This window comes from Cephus cinctus, unplaced genomic scaffold (genome assembly GCF_000341935.2).
Source record: "Cephus cinctus unplaced genomic scaffold, Ccin1 Ccin1_scaffold0404, whole genome shotgun sequence".
Classification (NCBI taxonomy): Eukaryota; Metazoa; Arthropoda; class Insecta; order Hymenoptera; family Cephidae; genus Cephus; species Cephus cinctus.
Window position 1 is genome coordinate 214,321 of NW_014333088.1, and position 22,705 is coordinate 237,025.

The 22,705-nt window shown below is 37.4% G+C and overlaps 3 protein-coding genes across 6 annotated transcripts in view; 1 reads left to right on the plus strand and 2 right to left on the minus strand.

Annotated features, from left to right (window-relative positions):
- The window catches only part of LOC107267485 (neuronal acetylcholine receptor subunit alpha-7), a 41,381-nt gene extending 30,923 nt beyond the window's left edge, over nucleotides 1-10,458 (minus strand). For all 3 annotated transcript variants that reach the window (XM_015739274.2, XM_015739276.2, XM_015739275.2), the window contains exon 1: nucleotides 10,319-10,458. In XM_015739274.2, coding sequence (XP_015594760.1) covers nucleotides 10,319-10,364 — 46 coding nt within the window. In that variant the 5' untranslated portion in view covers nucleotides 10,365-10,458. The remainder of the gene's footprint in view (nucleotides 1-10,318) is intronic.
- Nucleotides 10,459-10,848: 390 nt separating this feature from the next.
- On the plus strand, nucleotides 10,849-18,396 carry LOC107267495 (DNA-binding protein RFXANK). Of its 2 annotated transcripts, none has more exons than XM_025084787.1 (6): nucleotides 10,849-10,967; nucleotides 16,734-17,270; nucleotides 17,371-17,503; nucleotides 17,635-17,855; nucleotides 17,924-18,071; nucleotides 18,166-18,396. In XM_025084787.1, the coding sequence occupies exons 2-6, from the start codon at nucleotides 17,004-17,006 to the stop codon at nucleotides 18,231-18,233; spliced, it is 837 nt and encodes a 278-aa protein (XP_024940555.1). In that variant the 5' UTR covers nucleotides 10,849-10,967; nucleotides 16,734-17,003; the 3' UTR covers nucleotides 18,234-18,396. The 2 variants fall into 2 exon arrangements, with proteins under 2 accessions (XP_024940555.1, XP_015594790.1); XM_015739304.2 differs by lacking the exon at nucleotides 10,849-10,967 and having other exon boundaries at nucleotides 16,669-16,886; nucleotides 16,969-17,270.
- A 27-nt stretch (nucleotides 18,397-18,423) lies between these two features.
- Nucleotides 18,424-22,462, minus strand: LOC107267494 (coatomer subunit delta). Its single transcript, XM_015739303.2, has 8 exons — nucleotides 22,317-22,462; nucleotides 22,062-22,101; nucleotides 21,482-21,705; nucleotides 21,024-21,406; nucleotides 20,784-20,954; nucleotides 19,867-20,180; nucleotides 19,408-19,724; nucleotides 18,424-19,141 (listed from the first exon to the last, which is right to left on the minus strand). The coding sequence occupies exons 1-8, from the start codon at nucleotides 22,317-22,319 to the stop codon at nucleotides 19,052-19,054; spliced, it is 1,542 nt and encodes a 513-aa protein (XP_015594789.1). The 5' UTR covers nucleotides 22,320-22,462; the 3' UTR covers nucleotides 18,424-19,051.
- Between the last annotated feature and the right edge of the window lie 243 nt (nucleotides 22,463-22,705).

Consider the following 22,705-nt stretch of genomic DNA (forward strand, 5'->3'; position numbering starts at 1 on the left):
CCCGCCGTCTGTTACGTCTGCTTGACTTTTCTCTATTTGTCCTCGCAGCTTCTTTAGCTAGTTACTTACTTTTTGCTACTGTTAAACAAAGATCTTTCGCTATCAGCCAGTTCCCCGGTACGTTCGCAATTTTTCGTAATAACGAAGTCAAGGGGATATTGACATTTATAATATTTTTTTAAACCGGTGAACCATGTATCAACTGCTTAACCAGCTTTCTTCATATTTCTCGGGGTCCTTATTTACTTGCACCGTCCGTAAAACCTAGCTTGCGCATTTATTAGCTCGAAGCGTCCGACTATACATACGTATTACTACTGAATACCCATAACATATATTTTTCTCTTTTGCACCGAGAATTAGAGAGTCCGCCCACCTGAAGTTGGCCGCTCTATTTGAATTCTATGATAAAACCATCGTCGGGTGATAGAATAGCCTTGAATAACCCTCTGCTAAGTTCCATTCGTACCTGACCTGACGCATACTAACCCTAACCTAGCCTAACCCTAACCTAAAGAAAAATCCAAAGCTAACCTGTGCCTAAATCTCGACCACGTATAGGACGTTTATACGTTACAGAGAACGTAAATAGCGTCGTACGTTCTGGCCCATAGGAGGAATCCAATAAATTCCCGGGATCAAAGCCATCGTCACCTACCCTCCGATTTCCACCTATGACCCTGTCCCATCCCACAGTTCAGTTCTTTCCTTATTCTCCAGCTCGTAACCTGCGATCTCTACACGTACATAGTACATACCTTTCAACGTGTAGCTACATACGGCTAACCCATGTGACTTCATACTTTCCTCTTTATGTACATAGTCAACTTACACAACACGGCAGGGAGACGTTCCGGCCGGTATACTAGTTTGAAGAAAACTCAGTAAAACTCGTAAATAAGGTGTCCTAACTTACGATGAGCTCCTACCTTACGATACCACGTGGACTGATCCAAAAATGGGATGGATGGTTTGAACCGACCCTTTGCCATCCAGAAATCTCCTACCTGTCCTATGCCCTGTACAGTGTAAAGGGGAGCGTGGGACGACGAATGTCAAAGGTTAAAAAAAAAATATTTTTTTTCAGCCATGCACGCTACCCACGTGTGTAAAAGTATGGATTGTGCCGGGTACCAATTTTTCACTTTGTTGTGCTCAATACTTTTTTGTCCAATTGGTCCACTCAATCGAAAGACCGTAATTGGTACTTTATTGATTTCTTGAAAATTTTCCATGTACGACCGTCGGCGGTTCATTTTCCTATGCTTGTAGCCTGCAGCGACGCTTTTCGCTGTTACGTTACAATCCGATCAATGCACTTTGGTGCAAAAACACGGAAAACGTCCTCGCAAGGATGACGTACGGTCACTGAAGAAAGTTCAAGAGTAGCAAAACAGTGGTGACAAGAGAAGCATCGTAAGTCGGAATAACGCTACTGTGTATTGGATTTTACAGTGTTAAAGGTGCTTTTCAGTTTTCAGCGTGTGCCTACCTATAGGCACAGTGAAACAAGCATGGAACAAGCCAGACACCACTAGCAGCTGTCTGTTCATCTCCTTTTCTATCCTATACCTATGACACATATTGGCATCCTTCTTCTATTGTTTCCATTGAACATTAAAGAGCTCGAGATTTTAGCTGAGCTTTTTCATCCTCGTAGAGGTATGAAGAATGTTAATCGTCCAAAAATATGTGAATTGTGTGCGGGTGTTGGTGCGTGTCGATGGCAAAGCCCATTACCTAACTAAACCTAACCTAACGTCGAATTAATAGTAGCGTAGAGTCATACAATTTGTGCAATGTGTTTGCATTATTTTCATCGCTTTTAATGTTCCTTCCAAGTTATCAAAATGAGATACGAATTAACATTTTTATTGAACCTGCGCGCACAAAAGTAAACGCGCACGGACGGATCAAAGGAGAACCGGTTTCTTGTCGGTTTAATGTTCTTTTCCGCGAGCGGGCGCTCATTTAATATTGCAAACGTTAAGATCAGTCGCGATCAAAAGATACAAGGTATCCGGTTAGGGAGGCAATTAAAATTTCGAAAAGCATTATCAATTAAATTAGCCACTCCAAATTGAGATGCGATTAATCGAAAACTTGAGAAAATTATATACATATGAGAAAAAGAGAAACAAGACGAGAAAGGTATCTACGAATTTCAATAGCCGAATATGATTGAACGTAAAACGTGAAGTGTCAAGAAATCGGTAATGTCAATTCGCGCGTTGTGCGTAGGTAGTCGAAAAAATTTGCTATCATTCGAAATTTCGACACTTTGTCAGTACCGTATTTTTAGTGCAGTCTCGTAATTATGTAATTTCGAGATACAAATTTGTGTACGGTCCACGCATTCCGATTAGTCAATTAAAATATTAAACAAGAAGAAAGAAAACAATTAAAGTCCAGCCGAAGAAAGTTGCGTCCCGTGACTTCGTACCGTTAGTTACGGTACGATATAACTTTTTCATATTTTTTTTTTTTTCACTTTTTTCATTTATCTCCATCTCTCCATCCTCTCATTACAGCGGTGCTTTTTGTCGTAATATTCTTTTTTATTTATCTTTTTGTTGCCCTCTGAATGGAAACAAGCGACAGAGAAATCGATAAACTTGCCATCCGCATGGTTGACGATTTAAATCGTCATGAACGGCGCGCTATGATAGTCGGAACTGGCTGTCGCTTTATCAATTGGAATTACGTCGAAACAAAGGACTCACCTTGCAGAGAGGTCAGAGGTGAAACGTGCGCGCGCACGTGGCAACGCTGGAGGAGGCAAGAATTCGACAAAGAAGGTTCTATACACAAAATAAAGGGAATGAAACGGGAGCAAATAAGGGTTGGGAGATAACAAAAATAAATAGAAAAAAAAAAAAATTAAAAAAAAAAGGAATAGTGGAGAAACTACTTTACATTTTTACAGGGCAAATACTATTTTATTCCAGTGCTGTGATTATCCTGCTATAACTCCGCGACACAAGATATTCGAGTACGTGGCGACCATCCCTGTAGTTTGCATTGACACTTTGCAAAACTATTTGGTTATTTGCGCTGATAGTAAATTCATACTTGTTGGTAGTAATGATCGTGATTGATATCGATTGGCGCTATCAATACGCGTATGCTAAAAACTTTCCAAGTGGATCATAACGAACGAATTGTTAGGGCACGATGAAATTTTCGAAGATCGGATAATTGAATGGTCGTCTACAGCTATATACCTATATAGTATGTACCAGTACGTGACGAGACTGAACCACTCGGAACCTGATTGCCATTAGCCGCAAACGACTCGAGATATGTAAATCCATTGCTGGACTTCAATGTTCAATTGAATTAATGTTTAATTGTTATGAATAGTCACGTGACCCATTGGCATTAAGCCATGTTATATTTTATCAGGCAACTGTTTAAAGAAACTCATCCATACGGTACGTATGCCTCCACCTAACCTACATTCGCCGTAAACTTCCCGAGATAACCATTACTGCAAGCACCTCAGTATCATTCGAAACCTAATAAACGGCACCTCAACATTTTGCAGATGCAAAACTACGGCTTGAGAAAATTAAAACGTAGCGACCTGAATTTCCACTGATAATTAATATCAGGGAATGGTCTAAATATTACTTTCTCTTAATATCTGGCTCTCTCTCTCTCTCTCTCTCTCTCTACGAAAATAATACGAGACTTCAAGCACAACCTAACTTCTACTTAAAAAGCTGCGAACAAAGAACTTCCCTCGGTACAATTAATTTGCACTAGTCCTCTACGAAAATAATACGAGACTTCAAGCGACCTGAATTTCCACTGATAATTAATATCAGGGAATGGTCTAAATATTACTTTCTCTTAATATCTGGCTCTCTCTCTCTCTCTCTCTCTCTCTACGAAAATAATACGAGACTTCAAGCACAACCTAACTTCTACTTAAAAAGCTGCGAACAAAGAACTTCCCTCGGTACAATTAATTTGCACTAGTCCTTTAACAAATAATATTATCTATGTAATATTAAATTTCGACGAAGGATAAAAGAAATTTATTATCAGAACAAACGAACTTTTATTACCTTTCTCTTTTAACGCAACGTTCTTCCCGTCTTTCGTCTTAAAGGTATATGATATATCTACGTTTAACCTGACGTTTATTAACATTATTTGGAGTCATTAGCACTGCTATGAAAATTTTGTAATAAAACGAAGCTTTCTACGCACTCGCATAAATGCCTAGGCTAATTTTGGCTAAGATACTTCTATAGTCCTTAGCTCCGTATCGATGTCGCAGCGCATTACTGCCAGGAAGCATGGACATAAGAAAACACCCTAAAGCTAATAAATCCCGAAAATTCTCAATAAAATAGATTCAAGTAATTTTTAAATTCGCAAAAAAAGACCCGTAGTCCCCTCGGACGATCGTGAAATAATTTCCATATAAAACTACTCTGTCGTTAGCCCCTCGCACTACTCACTATCAGCTGTCCGGGAGCGCCTGAGTTGGCAGAAAAGAATTCGTCCCGAAACGATTGGAAACTCGTTTGGCACAGCCCTGCACCACCATCCCACTTGTCCCTCCAAACGAATCCGCGCTGCCGACACGCTGCGGAAAAATTCACATGGCTGCATCATCTGGACGCATTTCGATGCATGAAAAGTCGAGGTCTGCGAGTGACGTAACATCCGCAGAGTGCCAAATCAGTGTGCTCGGAGTATCCGAGAGAGGAAGGATTTTCGAGAAAAAAAAAAAAGAGTATTCAAGTTGAACAGCTGTTCGTCCTTCGTAAAAACTTCATCCATATCTTCCTTGCACCCACCATCCTGATGTTCAAAGTTAAAACCCTTTATCATACCCTTCTTAGCATTTTCGATATTTCCCTTCCCTCCTGTTGCGACCAGCACTTGTATTTCACTCGATTTAATTTATCCTGATTGGTCCACCAGATTCGACGTAATTGCATTGCTGTGATACGAGATTGCCCAATGAAATCGAAATCCACGTGCGAAGTACAATCAGTCACAAAATCAACTAATTAACATTGCCCCCTTTGCTGCAACAGAAATACTCTACGTTGGCTTCCCTTTGTCTGACCAAGCGCTGTTCAGCTTCCTTAATACTATTCGAGATTCTGCATTTATTTATTAAATCCCCAAAGTTTCACCCGAACCATGTCTGGCCATACGGCTGATCAAACTACTGTACCGTTGGCACGAAGATCCTCGCTTATTCGACAACCGACCTGAAGTCATTTTATAGGCCCGCTAATATTTTTCAGTAAAAAAAAAACCTAAATTGCCTAACTATACCAACGTCGTAGAGATAACAGATGATACTGTCCTCAATATTATACACCATTTCCGAGTCATTTTCAATTCCCACACCTACAGTCCCTAGTCAACGAACCCCGTTCCTTTCTATTAGATTTCCCATGGCTTCTCCCATCATTCTTCCACTCTGCGAGTCACCAGCAGCTTTCAGCGGGTAAATATATCATAGTACGAGCAAAACTTTTATTAGTGATAAAAATTCACATTACTTTTTTTACATGCCTCCGGGATTACTGTACCTTGTCCACTGTGGACGTCAGTGTCTTTTTCTCTGGTAATACACTGATCATTATTCCAGCCTGTATCTTAGACTATTTAAACCCACACAAAGGTTCACCATACGAAACTCAAAGATTTCCTGCAAATTTGCAAATTTCACATAGAGCTCTCGCAATATATAGTTATTGAATAGAGCGCTCCGTATGGGTATATATAATAATCTGTCTGCATTGCTTGCGATCGGATAAATGTTGAAGGACGTATTCATAGTCCAGTAGCCCGGTGTGGTAAGCAAGTAAGTATGTAAGTAAGTAAGTAGGTATAGTAAGTGAGTAAGTAAGCCGCAGAGTAGACAAAGTGCGAAGTAAGGCACAAAGTAGTAAGTAAGGCGAAGGAGTTTCGTGGCGGGCGTGTATATGCATAATGGCAAATTATGAACGTTACGAAGTAGACAAATGAAAGTACGAAAAATTCAATCAAGGTAAACAAAATTCTTCTTCAACGGATAAGAGACAAAAGTGAAGTTAGGCGCAAAAGAGACAAAGTGAAAGGCATCGTCGTAAAAAAAAAAAAAACCAAAAAAGAGAGTGACGAGAGTCAAGAAATACCATAGATTCACGTAACGTAAATAGAAATGAACAAAAGTAAAAAAAAAAAAAAAAGAAACCTATCGCGTTACTCTGATAATGACAATAATAACCGTTGGGCCCCCGCAGTTTGTTACGTGTTACGCTTTTTTAGTAAATTTTATTTAGCTGTATTGTTTTTATATAGAGGGGCATATATATATATATATATATTATATTTCTTTTCATTCTCATTAAGCTCTATTGTATACATATATACACATACCATTGAGAGAATATTTTTGCTTTAGAAAAAAAACCACCCTGCAACTTTTTTTCGATAACTAAACTGTTTTTTTTTTTTTTTTTTTTTTATTATTTACCACGTCTTTCGTACCGTGCAATTTTCTCACAGCCTCCTGTCAAAATACCTGTCAACTGTTCTTTTCCTTTGTTATTCCTTTATTACGCTTCATTGCCCTTCCCTTCTTTTTCCTCATTAGACATGACACGCAGCTGTTCCTTTTCCAGGTGCAAGATACGCCAAAAGCATCACTCTCGATTTAACATTGGACATTGGTCGTTTGTACTGAGACATTTATTTTTTTAAAGCAACCAACTTTTCTTTTATTTCATCAAATACTACGGTTACGGATAGCGAACGGTATGCACAATTGTAGTCAGCTAAATGTTACCCGTGGCTGGAAGACCGTTGCAATTATTAGCAAAGACCAAGTATTTGATCGAATTTACCTAGACCTAGTGAAAACTACGTGAGAGTCGTTAAATTTAACGAATGACCTTGTTTCACTCGAAGAATACGTGTTTGCATTGAATAGCTGAGCTTCGTCAATTAGTGAAACAGACTGATTCGTTAGATGCGCCGATAATATTTTTATTCGTATAGTGATACGTTACCGTGCTATGTAAAACTGTTTAGTTCGATTAAAAAAGATACTGGCTCGAGTGACGGTTCAAGTGGCAAAAAAGAATATTTTCGATAAGAAACTATTTCCGTGAATTCACATTAAATGATTAAACTTTGTGGTTCTACGATTGAATTAGATAGTGGAGATAGCTAATGCTTTTTTTATGTAAACCAATATGAGATATCCACGAAGAAACATCGTTTGAGGTAAACGAGAAATCTTTTAAATGAAACAGACACTTTCGATACATACAAGTCGCAGTCTATCCTACCGATTATTTGCTTACGCGAGACACAGCTGAGTTCAAATTAACGAAATACGCAGCTGGTCGATACTGTTTTACTCGATCTTTTCTTTCTCAGTGTATACAATTTTTTTTCAAGCAAAAGAAAGCCTGTATGCGCATCCACAATATGACTTTTCGTGGAAATGTTATTTCTCATAAAGGCGCCACGCGAAAGCCCGGGACTTTTCATTGGTCGGCAAAGACTCGCTAACCGTTGGGCCCCCGCAGTTTGTTACGTGTTACGCTTTTTTAGTAAATTTTATTTAGCTGTATTGTTTTTATATAGAGGGGCATATATATATATATATATATTATATTTCTTTTCATTCTCATTAAGCTCTATTGTATACATATATACACATACCATTGAGAGAATATTTTTGCTTTAGAAAAAAAACCACCCTGCAACTTTTTTTCGATAACTAAACTGTTTTTTTTTTTTTTTTTCTTTATTATTTACCACGTCTTTCGTACCGTGCAATTTTCTCACAGCCTCCTGTCAAAATACCTGTCAACTGTTCTTTTCCTTTGTTATTCCTTTATTACGCTTCATTGCCCTTCCCTTCTTTTTCCTCATTAGACATGACACGCAGCTGTTCCTTTTCCAGGTGCAAGATACGCCAAAAGCATCACTCTCGATTTAACATTGGACATTGGTCGTTTGTACTGAGACATTTATTTTTTTAAAGCAACCAACTTTTCTTTTATTTCATCAAATACTACGGTTACGGATAGCGAACGGTATGCACAATTGTAGTCAGCTAAATGTTACCCGTGGCTGGAAGACCGTTGCAATTATTAGCAAAGACCAAGTATTTGATCGAATTTACCTAGACCTAGTGAAAACTACGTGAGAGTCGTTAAATTTAACGAATGACCTTGTTTCACTCGAAGAATACGTGTTTGCATTGAATAGCTGAGCTTCGTCAATTAGTGAAACAGACTGATTCGTTAGATGCGCCGATAATATTTTTATTCGTATAGTGATACGTTACCGTGCTATGTAAAACTGTTTAGTTCGATTAAAAAAGATACTGGCTCGAGTGACGGTTCAAGTGGCAAAAAAGAATATTTTCGATAAGAAACTATTTCCGTGAATTCACATTAAATGATTAAACTTTGTGGTTCTACGATTGAATTAGATAGTGGAGATAGCTAATGCTTTTTTTATGTAAACCAATATGAGATATCCACGAAGAAACATCGTTTGAGGTAAACGAGAAATCTTTTAAATGAAACAGACACTTTCGATACATACAAGTCGCAGTCTATCCTACCGATTATTTGCTTACGCGAGACACAGCTGAGTTCAAATTAACGAAATACGCAGCTGGTCGATACTGTTTTACTCGATCTTTTCTTTCTCAGTGTATACAATTTTTTTTCAAGCAAAAGAAAGCCTGTATGCGCATCCACAATATGACTTTTCGTGGAAATGTTATTTCTCATAAAGGCGCCACGCGAAAGCCCGGGACTTTTCATTGGTCGGCAAAGACTCGCGAACATACGTAAAACGTAACGATAAATAGACATATGGATTATACTCGTATTCCTTACCTACCTTACCCATTGGCTTTATATCCCCAGGAGGAGGTCAAGTACCAAAGAGACATAGAAAGGCCATGAAACACGTAGCCACGATCACTCGCGAAGCACCCTTCGTTAATTATAATATATTGAAAATTGAAAATTCTCCTCAGGCCTTTTCAAAACACTCTGCGAACGCCATTCCGTGATGCACTTAGTATTCCGATAATTTCGAAATATTCCCACGTGTGTTATAAGTACGTATCTATCTATACCCTTCTGTCTCTCCTCTCTCTCTTTCCCCTCTCTGCCACCATCCTGCCACTCATTCTCTGAATGGGCGCAGGGAGGGAACGATTCTCCTCGCTTCAATGCAAACTCGCCTATCCGAAGTAAAAGGAGACAAAATGTGTTTTGGTCATGGCTAGAAATTTTGCGACGCTTGTCTTGGCCTTTCCTGTCATCTTGCCAATCATGAGAAAATAAAATTACAGGTTGTGCATAACGTATAGCTCTAATTTTATTAGATTTCACTTTTGACATATTTTTATAGGAATATTGGATACTAAAGCAGCAGTCGAAAAAGTTTTCCCCGATAATCGATATGATAGTGCTGGTCCTTTTTAGGAGGGGTTTGAAATTTTAATTTACATCATGAAAAGTCTCGATCACTCGTGCCAATGTTTATTATCTATTTCGTTGGCAAGGTGCCGTTGTAAAAAAAAATAGCTGTAATATGATTAATATTCACAGACAAATAAAGAAACGTCAGCCAAGCTATAAAGTAAATAAAGCCGGAAAAATGAGCAATTTTCAAAACGAGATCGTGAATATTAATAATATAGAAACAAAGTAAAATAATTTTTCCTGTATGTGACTATATGACAAAAAATATTTACCCTGAAACTTTTCAAAAATCTATTCCATGATTTCCATGATAAAAGATAAGAAAATAATAATGAATAAAAGGTAAATATGGGTAGAGCAAAATCGCATACAGAAACACACACATACACAGATGCAACATCCTGCGTAATCCTGCACCATAAAAAGGAACACGTATGTCATAATTTCCTTGCTCTAAATTTAATTTTCAAAAATATCACGTACGAAGTCCTGTCCACGCAAATGCTCATATGACTTATCGTTACCTCCGTCATATCCACTTTAAAGATGCCCTCAAAAAAGTGGCGAAATTAGTTGATCGACAAAAATTCACCGAATGTAGGTGCTGGAGCGTATTGCACAATGACAACACACACTATTATATCGGTACGAATACATAATATACTCTTTAGTGAAAAGGAAAAAAAGAACAACAAATATTTCAAGTAAAACAATAACAAAAGAGACATAAAGAAAATAAAGATTATCGTCGAGTGATAAAGCGCCCTTGGAATAATAATAAATAACGATAATAGTAATCATATTAATATTAATAGTTATAATAATAAACAGACACTCACCAGTCGCAGCCAGGGCGATAACCGCCATGAGGGCCCAGGCGCTCATCCTGTTCCGTTGTGGTATATGCAATGGCGAAACCCCGCGTGTCCGAGATAGTCAACCACGTCCACGGGCGCTAGTGGGCTTACTTCACTCTGGCAACGACGTCCCGGCCAGTTGCATCCTGCACGTGACTGCAGGAGGTCCCGTGCAGTGCGTTTCTCCGGTTACCGCGGAACATCATGGGACATAATAATGCTGTCTCGACACAGCAAATAATTTCCAGGCTATTAAAGACAAGTTCTACGAGCCCATCCGATAACAATATCTCCTGTAGCACCTTGATCGTCACCAGCAGCAGTTTCCACCTTCAAACCTTGTGGCAGCTCGTCCGTTAAATGCTCTATCTCTTTTTTCAATTCTACCTCAGACGCTGAAGATGATGGCGACGTTACTGACCGTACATATTAATTCACCGAAAATTGCGTCAACAACAGTAGACAGTATGAGAGGGATATCACGGTTACTGGGAATCTCGTATTTTTTAATATTTATTCCGACCTTCCCTTCGACGATTTATACGGTTTCTCTCTTTTCAAGGAAGAAGGAGAGATGTGAAGTGAAACGGGAGCACAGGAGACAATGGCGAGTATTACGCGAGCGCCAGACGTACGTATGCCAAATACCCGTAATAGACATATATGCAATGAATAGAGAATCAAAGAGCGAGAGAGAGAAAGTATGAAAGAACCGTTCGACGTATGCTGATTAAATCCTCAAAGATTAACAATCACATTTATACGAGACATGGATAATGCTCAATAGTAAGAGAGGAATGTCCGTTACATGTTTTAAACGAGTGACTGCGTTATGAAATGCAACAGCGGGCACGAGTGATTGCGATGATGATAAGAGAAGTCGCGAATATCCCGTTTTTGGTAGTGTCGTCTCGCAGTCTCGGCCACACGCAACCTATGCGAATGCACCAGTCGCATCTCGTGCGATAACTCGTTTACGTGCGAGGTGATGCGCCTTCCACGGCGTCTGACGCTGGACTGATTTTACTGCGTTGCAGAGCGCGAGCGCTAGACGCTTCTACCCCCACCACTCAACGCTTTGCACAGCACCAGCTGTATATCTGTATATAGCTACCACCATTACCATCGCCTTCCCATGCCAACGGTCAAACTATATCTATATGCATCTGGCATCGGCACGAGTTAACCCACTGCCGATATACCTATATCGTACCCAGAGCTAATATATCTGTATGGGGATATCACCGCCCCTCCAACCGCGCACAGTCGCCACCATATCTGCCGCTGCCATTGCTGTGTTTGTATATATATACACATGCAACCCTGTGTATTCTCGTCCCTCTTGCTCTATAACCCCCCCACCATAACCAAATACCACTACTGCTTCAATTCTTCGTCTGAGCTGCAGTAGCACACAGAGCCACCTGTCGGTAGTGTAGATACATACGCGTATTGCTATCACTTCTCAACACGCTTTCGGTATTTGCGTGTGTGCGCGCCAAGTTCTTTTGTAAATGTGTGAACGCCAAACCCGAGTAGAGAATCGTTACTATGGCGAGATCAATATGATGGTTGCACGCATGCTCGAGAAGACGTTTGCCGCGACGTTGGACCCCGCTGTGCAGGACGGACTAGACACTGTAAGGGCGGCTGGCTGTCCCTTATCTGCTGTACCTTGTCTGCTTGGACGCGGTACTCTTACTACTTTACTCCTGACAAGAGCACGCGCATATCTCACTTTTATGTGCGGACACGCATATCCACTCTTCCTGATACTGGAAGTAGAGTCACTTGCACGTCTTTATAATCTTTCTAACCTTTTTTTTCTTCATGCTTGCAACTTACTAATTTTGAAGTTCGAATAGTATTCTCGAAACAACAAAAGGGTTCTCGTGCACTTACTGGTCTTAATACGGGCGCTCTTTTGTTTTATTAATGCATACCCTGTTACCCTGGGACCAGGGACGGCCTGATCTTATAATCTTATGGAATTTTACACGTGCACATTTTTTAAACATTTTTCGGAAGGTACGCGCACATATTTGCATATGACGGTTTAGTTCGAGCTGTACGTCAAGTTTGACCTCACGTAGCTTTGGTTCCAAGTGTCTTCAACGTTGTTGGCTTTCGGAAAGTCCCGTTAATCTTGCCTTATCTTTTCTTTCTCCTGGCTACCGCCACTTTACGACTCCTAATCTAACGCCATTGCTCATGCATATAGATCGGTATTGCATAAAGAATCAAGATACGGTCCTACACCATGTTTCGAGAATATTATGGAATTTTCAATGTGACGATGTCGCGAGGGAATATTTTTATTTCTCGAAAATTCTCCTAATTCAACGTGTAAAGAGATGCTTCCTTTTTTCTTCTTTTGGCGCAATTTTGTCTTTAAAATTTAAGAATCCTTGGACACTCAATTTAAAATACACTCGCACCTTAAACGTACAGTATTCATTGTGTGTCAATAAAAACGATTTCGTCGAGGTAGATATATGACAAAATGATATATGCCGAGAATATCTAAAAAAAAAGGTATAATTTAATTATTCATGCATCACTCATCCACGTGGGACAACCAAATATTCTTAGAGAAAAAAGTTTTTCGAAAATGATGTCCATATTCTCCTGGGATATTACTCAGGATGCAGATACCGTAAATGTAGTTAACATAAGACGGAATCGAGTGCCCCAAGCGTCCCAAAGGACCCAAAAAAAAGTAACCTCCTTGAAAAACCCATTCTACCCTTCACAGACTCTCATCGTCCTCGGTTGAAGACGAAGAATGCGGAGAATCGTGCATTTGTTTTGTATGCGATGGCACGCAAAACTTCCGTACGAGCACAGTAGCGCCACTAGGTGACTTACCAAGTTACTGTTACCATCACGCTGCTCTGTACTTTGGCTGTCCTTGTGTTCTCCCTATTGCGTTTATTTTCTTACCCGTATTGCGGATCGTAGAGGGCCATGCGGATATTCGACTTGAATTCCATTTGGTTTACTTTTTGGGGTGGGGCATCGATTCTTGGCTGTGTCATTGGTCGAGGAGTTACGGGGATGCGGAATGGAGAATCGCCATTGGCCTGAACAAATTTTAGAGCGATGCTGGAATATTTTTGCATCAGGGATGGGGGTTAGTAGACTAAGTAATTTAGGCGGAGGTAACCAATAACGTATTATTGAATGTTTTAGTAAGATAATAAAATTTACCTTTAGAACGCTTAAAAATTCGTTTAGTGGCCACATCTGTTTGATTCCGCTAAAATGTCTAAACTCGATCCAGTCTTCATGATACTGCAGTGGAATTGGCGGGAAGGAGAGGGGAGATTACATTTTCCTGTATTGTTTTAATTGCTTGTAATGAAACTAATTATTTGGAAAACACACAACGTAAATAGTATCATGTAAAATTTTTTGTTTGAGAAAACTTTCCTTCATCCTATAGTATTGTATAGACATCTCATACTTTATACATATATTATTTTTTATAGTATTTAGTTTAAGAAAACTTCCATTTAAAATGTTCATTCATCGATAATATAATAAAAATTAACTTTATTCTATAGAGAAGTTATAGTACAAGACTTCAGAATTTATGTTTTTTATAAATTTCATTTAGATGATTATTAAATGATTGACCACTAACTATTCCACTTTCTCACAGGACTAAAGAATTTATTTGACTTCTACTTTAATAGGGAACAGTATCTTAATTCTCTTCAATGAACTTTATAGAACTAATCTTTACTAACCTAAGACTGCAAGTAAGATTGTCTTACTTCACTTCATTCCTAATTCAAAATCATCTATACTCATCTTCATTCTTATAGTAATTCAACCATGTTTGTTGGAACGAACAATATAATACATCAAAATTTTTTAAGCATTAGTTTATAGGACTATAAATAAATGTTTAATATTCATATAATTTTTACTCATAAGTACATTGACAGAACAATGTGAATCACTGCTTAATTTTTTCTGTTCTATAACTGTCACAGCATTTTAGTCATCGATGAAGTCAATACTTCAGAGATTCAATGTTTTACAATTAGCATATTTTCCAACTCAAGGTATTTGCACTTCATATAATTAATATGTCATATTGTATAACAGTTTCCTGCACACATTTACATTATGTGATTGAATATTTACCATAAGTGTAGAAAAACCAAATTAATGTCATAAGGTCTCCAGCTTGATCTCTCTGGACTTTTCCCCTCATTAGAGCATTCATCAGTTGGTGTTGAGGTCAAAACCTGTTTGTTCATCCATTCATAATCAATTTCAATGCCTAGATCAAATTCGTAGTTAATGCGTACAGGTTTCACTTGTCATATTACAGTTACTCAAGACTAAATAATACACTTTAAACCGCTGTACTGTAACTTATGAAATTATTCCGGTTTGGTCTCCTGGTCCAATTTGTATATCGCAAATTTCACTCTACTCCACTAACAGGAACATAAACAAGTTAAAATTTCCTTTCCTATCCACATAAAGAAAATATCGAAATTACATTTTACATGTCTAATAAAGTATTTAAAGTCGTCTTGCGCAACTCCGGTTTAAAAATCTATTCGAGCCAGGGAATAAAGTGCCGTTAAACTAACGTAAATCAGTCTAAATTTGATAAATCCTACCAGTGCCATCTCGCGGTTTATAAAATACAATCTGGGTTAACAACGTGGGTTTTTGAAAGCACTGTATAAAAGCCCTTTTTCTTCAACGCGATTCAATGCATAAACTCTCCGTTTATCTTCAAAATGCAAGTGTCTGATTGGGTAATAGCACAGTTAAATCGAGTTTATGCATTGAACTGCGTCGAAGAAAACGGGCGAAACAGACCGAGTGCATTCCTTTACGCAGTGGATGTTGTACTGTAACCAATATCATTTCATTGATTGAAATCTGCCAACTATCGCACGATCTTCTTACTGCTGCTGTATAAAAGAATGCACTCACTTAAACCGTGGATTTTGAATTTGCATTCATAAAAATGTTTAATAGTTCTGCTAAAATGGATAGTTTTCTCCAAGTCGAATCAATTGTGGTGTATTCCAATAGTTAAGCGGTAGTTATCGGGAATATCAAATAATAATGAAAAATGACAAATGACTGGCAGATCCTTTCCAATTTTTCCTGCCATATTGAACCGTTTACATTGGCCCTAAAAGTTAGGAAGGGGATCAAGAAAATTGACATATCACTTTGTTGACGTTGATTGACAATCACCATCTTTCTTCACCCTAGAACTTGCCATTTTCTTTTCTCTTTTAATTTTTTTCTCATCTTAACTTCTAAGGCGTTCTTGATCCATTTACGACGGCGATGTACTGTCCCCTGTCGCTCTTTGAAATAAACGATGATAGATGATTTAACATTGATAATAGTAACAATAAACGCATTATCTTTTCTACCGATTTTTTAAAAAAAACCCTTCAAGCCCTTGTACATGTTTGTTGAAGTGGACTTGGTTAATGATTTTAGGAAGATATCAAAATGTAATGTTATCCTCACCTATATAGGATACCAGATCCTAATAATTGTATTATTACTTTATTGCTCACCTTATTGGATATTTAATAAAGGAACTACGAGGTACTTAATATTTTGAATAAGATCCGCCACGAGATCGTCATTTAATAGTATACTGTGTGAGAAGGGATGAAACAAGACAATTTCAGACTAGGGTGAAGTTCGCTACCTGAGCCGTAGGCGAGGGTTCACATAACCCGAAGTTTGAAATCGTGTTTTATTCCGTGTCACACACTATATTTTTCATGATTACCTGCATTGAAACCAAGTTTCAGTTTCAGGAGGCAGTCAGAAACAAGTTGATTTAACGCTAATGGTGCGGGCAACTATTAGCGTTTGCGTAAATTGTGATGTTTGCACGGTTAGAACTGTCAGTTATGAAAATCAAATAAGTAAACTGAAGTAACTAAAAAACAAATGAGAAAGTAATAGGGTTGAAATAAACATTGAATTTGACTTACAGTGGGAAGAAACACAACTGTAGAGACATTAAAACTTAAAGTTTCGATGCAAGTTGTTATGAAAATATGTTTTACATGCTCTAGGAAATCTTGATACATCGACAGTAAATAATACATTCACATAAAAATTTTAATTTATATAATATAATAAAATAATAAATGCAACATGCGGTATTCTAAAAAAGATTAAGGAACCCTACCATATAATACGCAAATTTTTATTTCTTTATTGAATTAAATGGAAATTATTTAGCATTCCTGGCTCTGATGAATAGTACATAATTCTTCCGTACTAGTCTAAAAGGATGGCGCCACGTACTGGGTGTGCTTTCCCATCCTATTTCATTGATATACTACATGTATGTGCTCTAACTAGAGAATTTTGTCTGTTTTTTCAGCGTCGTACTATACGTGTATGCACGTGCATTAAGATCCAGAAAGAACACAAGAATCCAACAAGACTGGAAGTGCTTTGTCAAAAGAAAAACACCCACTCGACAAAGTACGTGATCAGTTTGAATGATTGTTGTGCTGGTCAAAAAACTAAACAAGTATAAAATGTCAAATTCAGTATTTGCACTTTTTATCAACTGATGACCCTAAGAATTTTTAAAAAACAATCACGTGATGTAGGAAAATCCGGGCTTATGTGATAAAAAATAAAAATTATGAATTCCCAATTTCATTCCGAGTTGATTATAAAAGAAGAAGACAAAGAAGTTAAGGAGAAGCCGGTGGATAACCTAACAAAACGCAAAATAGGAGCAACACGTGAAAACACTGAAACATCTATTGGGATAAGACCGAGACCGATTATTTACAAACCAGACAATGTGGATATAGGATGCAAATCCGAACCAATTGAAACAAAATGTTACTGGGCACCTGGTGCATGGCAGGATGCTACTAGAACTAGCGCTTTTCAGCCTTATAAGGTACTCCAATATACAAATCTATATTTATTTGATTGTATTATAGGTTTTTTTTACAGTGAATCAGCAAATCAGTTATTGATTGAATAAACTATTATTCTAGCCACCTACATTATTGACTAATCTGCAAAGAGGAAACACCCAGACAGAGATTCCACAGCTTTACGCAAGCAATGATATCACATTTCATACACTTGCGGGTCAAGGGGAACTTACTCCCGAAAATATTCATCCTGGTTACTATTCCCAAATCTTTATAGTTTATTCTGACTTTAGTTATTTAATATAGACATTTTACATTTCTATGTATATGAAAAGTTACTTTGTACTTTGTTATATATATTTTGTTAATATTTAAAATGCTCAGGATCTGTCGATCTTCTTGATGAGAAAGGACTGACGGCACTCATGTGGGCTGCAGGATATGGGCAGTTGGGAAGTGCCAAGCACTTGCTTAAAGCTGGAGCTAATAAAAATTATCGAGGACTCAATGGAGAAACTCCCTTGCATTTAGCTGCAGCTTATGGACACCATGATCTTGTAAAGTTGTTGTTGCATCATGGAGCAGATATAAATGCGAACGACAAGGTATGACAAATAATCTCTTGCATAAGGAATTAGCATGTGTAATAATGTCTACAGACACTATCCATCAGGAAGGTAATACACCATTGATATACGGAGCTCGAGGAGATCATCCACATGTCTGCTATGAACTTCTCTCCAGAGGTGCTGATATCACTCATCGCAATGCTTACAATATTAGTGCTTATCACGCCGCCGTATTAAACAATGCACTGACAGGTAATTTCCTTACATTTAAATCATTGATTCTTTTATTATTTAATGACTAATTATGCAGTGATGTAATATATACTTTTTTCTATTTGTGATCCAGCAAAAGCAGTAATCGAAAATTATCTTATGCAACAAGTAGTGAATTTTCCAAATGACATTTTACAGTGAAATTATGAATGTTCTGTATTATTCAATTGTAAATATAAATATTGACGTAGGTCTACGATTAATTATACTTAACGGAATCAGGAAGTCCACTTTCTTTTCTCTCAATTAAACACATTGTGAAAGCAATAAACGAGCAATTAAATGTATTTTTGTATATAATCGTGATCGTTGTACAATTAAACGGCTAATAATGTAATATATCTTTATTTATAAAATAATTCCATTAATATTCAAAGGGCTCCGTATAGAATGGGCTAGCCTTTTTATTACATGTTAAATAAATTGTTGGCATTTGTAGCTCTGCACAAGATTACTTAACTGTAAAGTAGAAGACAATGAGGATATGAGGGGACAATGATTATCGTTTCCTATTACTTCCTGTTTCTTCTTCTTTCAAGGATAGTTATAAAAATTCACGTTATTTAATTTCCAGAATAATAATCGTTGGATTTCCATTTTCTTGTATTAACAAATAAGAATACTCATATAATGCAGGAGCTTTCAATATCCCAATGTTATACAAAAATTGTCGTAATACAATTCTAGTTTCCCTCACATAGACAAAAAATTCTATCTTAAACCATTACGGATGATATTCCGGACAAGTTAGAAAGGAGACATCGATGGGTACAAGATAAAACTCGCAATTATAACAATACTTTTATCATAAGAATCCGTGTATTTTGAAACGTTATACTTAACCTGGTATATATATATATATTTACCTTGGAATTAATGCTTCGTCCTGGTGTGCGCCTAATTACTATTCCAGGTATCGTGTATAAATACAAATTTTTGAGGATTCTAACCAGTTTAAACTAAACAACTTCGTAGTTGTCAGTGAAGAAAACCGTCTCTACGGAATATTTGACGGGACTCTCGTCCTCCACGAAGAGCACTTCTGTAACCTAAAAATATTTAGCGAAATTAATATACACTTTAGACACTGAGAAAAGAAAAAGTTCTCTCCATATGAGAAATCTTGTACCGCCAGAGGAACCGCATCATGAGAATTACGAATTACTTAATGCTATTTCTATTAATACCGTTTGAACAGCAAACTATGATTACAAATTATTGATTAGGAATCGGTAATGATAGTGATTATAGGCTTTGTGTTATAACTAGGTATCTTGAATTACGTATATATTCTTCAAATTCGAAAAATGTTTACCTTGATTTTCGCGTAGGACGTCTTCGAAGAGAAGGAAATATGAAGAGGAAAGAAATCTGACGGAGTACTGGATGCCGCTGAAAACTCCATGGATCCAGATTTCGTCGACGCATCCACAAGTGGCAATGACCATACCAAAGTATTCCTACGTGATTCGTGATTATATTGACCATCACATTCATTCACGACAGGATTGCAACCGATTGGCAAGGGTATATTTATCTGCACGTCATTAAGTTCAAGGTCATCCTGTTCAAGCTCGTACTCAATATTCACATCGCAGCCGCCTTCTCCGTTCTCCGATGGCCAGCAGTTGACTATAAAATCATTCATAAAGAGTATTATATTACAATAATAGGTTAAGACAATGCTAGTTCCCCATAAGAGTGCAATTAAATAAGTGTTATTAAGTAAGTTACATATACATGTACATATGTGTACATTATTTGATACACTTACTTGAAATTGGTAAAGCAGTATCATCCTGAGCCTGCAATCTCCATTTCAATACACCCACATCGGTATTCAATGGGAATGGCTTGGTTGGTATCTTAAGACCTATTTGTCCACGCGTCCTGAAGAGCTCTTTGTCGACATTAGGATGAGTTTGCAATTGTACGCCGCGCGAATCACGATTCTCTAACTGCACACGAATGCGGCCCCACTTTTCATCAGAAATATGAAGGGTCACTAGGCCGTGCAATTCAAAATTCTGAACTCCACCATCACGACTCACGCGGACGTTCAGCCTTTCCTCTTGCCTCAAGTGTATTCTGATAGAAAATGTGGAATGAGACTTTAATTAGTGTTTGGGATGTCTTTTGAAATTAATAGGTAATCTTGATTAGATCACCAACCACATGTGAACTGAAGGGCCAAATCATGAAACTTGCACATTGTATACAGTTGCTACGGTTAAGCTTTACATTAAACATTTTAGATTCCTTTTTCATGTTTCTATTAATCCTAATTGTACTTGGAAACAAATTTGAATAATTTGTAGTCTGAGGATTGTTAACTGCTGACAAGGGTAGCAATTTTCTAAAAGCGAAATATAAGTTGTAAAGCAATGAGTGCAGATCCATAGATTCACAAGATTTAGTATCATATAATAACTGCCAACTGTAACCAAATACTCTATTTAAAGATCACTTAACTTCAATTTTTACTTAGTATACTTTGTTACCATCAACTTCCAGCTTAATAGAGAACACAAAAGTACGACAAAATGTAAAGCCTAACCTTTCTATTGAATACTCTTCAACTTAAATGGTCATTCATTGGAAAGGATTAACAAGAATTGTTTCTAAAAATTCAAGTATAGCTACTCTCACCCTTTAGTGAAGTAGGATGCTAAATAATTTCTCACTACTTACGGTTCTGTATTGATAATCTGAGGAGATATTGGAGCAGCTTTCACTCCGGGAGCAGCTAACGGTGATGTGACTACAGTTTCACCTTCTTCCTTTAATTGATCCACAAATGAGTCTACATCGCGTGCCTTTCCACCAAGTTTCATAGCACCAGAACCTGAAGAGGTTGGTTTTCTATAAGGATAAGAAACATTATAGTCACTACATATTATTTCTAATTTATCCCAATTTAAAAATGCTTACTGCATGGAGGCATAGACGGGTTTTACGATCTCTGGTACATAGTTGGCTGAATCACCTACACTAGGTGTAAATCCTCCACTACCACCATAGCCACCACCATAACCTGGACTTTTGAATCCACCTTTCTTATTAGCTTCCATTCTTTGCCGATGAAGTTCTTTGGCCTTTTCTCTCATCTTATTTTTGGCCTCACGTTCCTGAGTGAATCTTACAGCTTGGTATACACGCTCTTCGTGCGAGTCCATCTCCACAAAAGTTCTAATTTGTGCCAAGTTAACACTCTCCCGATAGCCTAAAGCAACTATCTCATCAAATGCAAAAATGAGATTAAAAGCATTTTCTGCAATCTCAAGTTCATCCATGGATTTACAGTATTCTGGTATCTGAATGCAAATAATATATAGCAAATTAGAAAACATAAAAAAAATAAATAGTACAATAAAGCTGATTTCACATACCACTCTGGCAAAGAGCCGAAGGGTTTCAAGATCCTCCAGAATATTACTAGCCTTGGTGGTAATTAATAGCATATAGAGCTTTTCAAGAGGTTGGTACACATAACGGACAGATTCTGTTTCTACAAATGTATGTTGTTTCCCAGTGCTCATTAACTTGGGAAATGCTGCAAGCAGACCTTCTATTCTGGCCTTTGTCATTTCCACAAATTGGCGAGAGATAATAGCTATGGAATAATATATGACGATTAAATGAAAAATCATATAGTTCTAACTTTACTCTATACACACATATGCTGTTTATTAATACAACAAATACGAATATTGCATATCTATAGTAAAAGATATCTATTTGCCATAAATCTATTAGCAACAGTGTATAAAGTGAATCATCAAGATAGGTAATTTAATCTTCAATAAGAATCGCACTAAAATATCTTATCATAATGCAAAAAGGTTAATTTCAATGCGTGCTAAAGGAATAAACTTCCTTATGAAAAAGTTGCCAGCATGACACATACTGGTTCAAAGGAAATGTTGAAATACAATCCACTACAATTATTTATTTATTTATTGTACTCACTCTTGCCCGCTTTGGTACATACTGCAGCAGCAATAAGTACCTAAAAAATAATAGTACATAATTAAACATTACCCCCATTACCCTCATAAAAATCACATATGAGCTATAGTGATTGAGAATAATCGAAGCCGACAATGGCAGTTGACATCTGCAGCCACGACCCCGATGTGCTCACACAAAATTCCATCCATTAATACAAAAAAGACTTGCGCCATTTGAAATTTTTTACATATTCAGGTAAAATCGTATACTTGCCATGCTGATTTCCTAATCAGGCTCTGTTCTACACCCTAAAAGTTATCCTATATAAAATCTTTTATCTGTACCACCGTATACTCCACATTACATACACTCGACTTGCTACACCGTAGATGGCGCTGTCTAGCTGACGTGTGCGGGAGTGACGTTCTGATAATTAAGTAGCGCGAAAATTTTAAAAATATATATTGAGGACATATCATCCCTCGTAAATAAGATCCCTTGTGAAGTATTAGGGATGCGAATGCATATGCCCATTTTGGAGAAACCAAAAAAACAAAATAATTACGAACCAATTACGTCCTGGGGTCAAAAGAATTTAACGGCAATTATTGGCTAATAATCATAATTTAAATATGAAATTACGAAACCGGGATTTACATGAT

Coding starts and splice junctions, on each gene's coding strand:
- LOC107267495 (XM_025084787.1), top strand. CDS start 17,004: ATGAATTCCCAATTTCATTCCGAGTTGATTATAAAAGAAGAAGACAAA. Junction 17,271..17,370: donor GCGCTTTTCAGCCTTATAAG/GTACTCCAATAT, acceptor CTATTATTCTAG/CCACCTACATTATTGACTAA. Junction 17,856..17,923: donor ATATAAATGCGAACGACAAG/GTATGACAAATA, acceptor ACTATCCATCAG/GAAGGTAATACACCATTGAT.
- LOC107267494 (XM_015739303.2), bottom strand. Junction 20,181..20,783: donor CAGATTATCAATACAGAACC/GTAAGTAGTGAG, acceptor ATTTTCTATCAG/AATACACTTGAGGCAAGAGG. Junction 19,142..19,407: donor CGTCCTACGCGAAAATCAAG/GTAAACATTTTT, acceptor AAATATTTTTAG/GTTACAGAAGTGCTCTTCGT.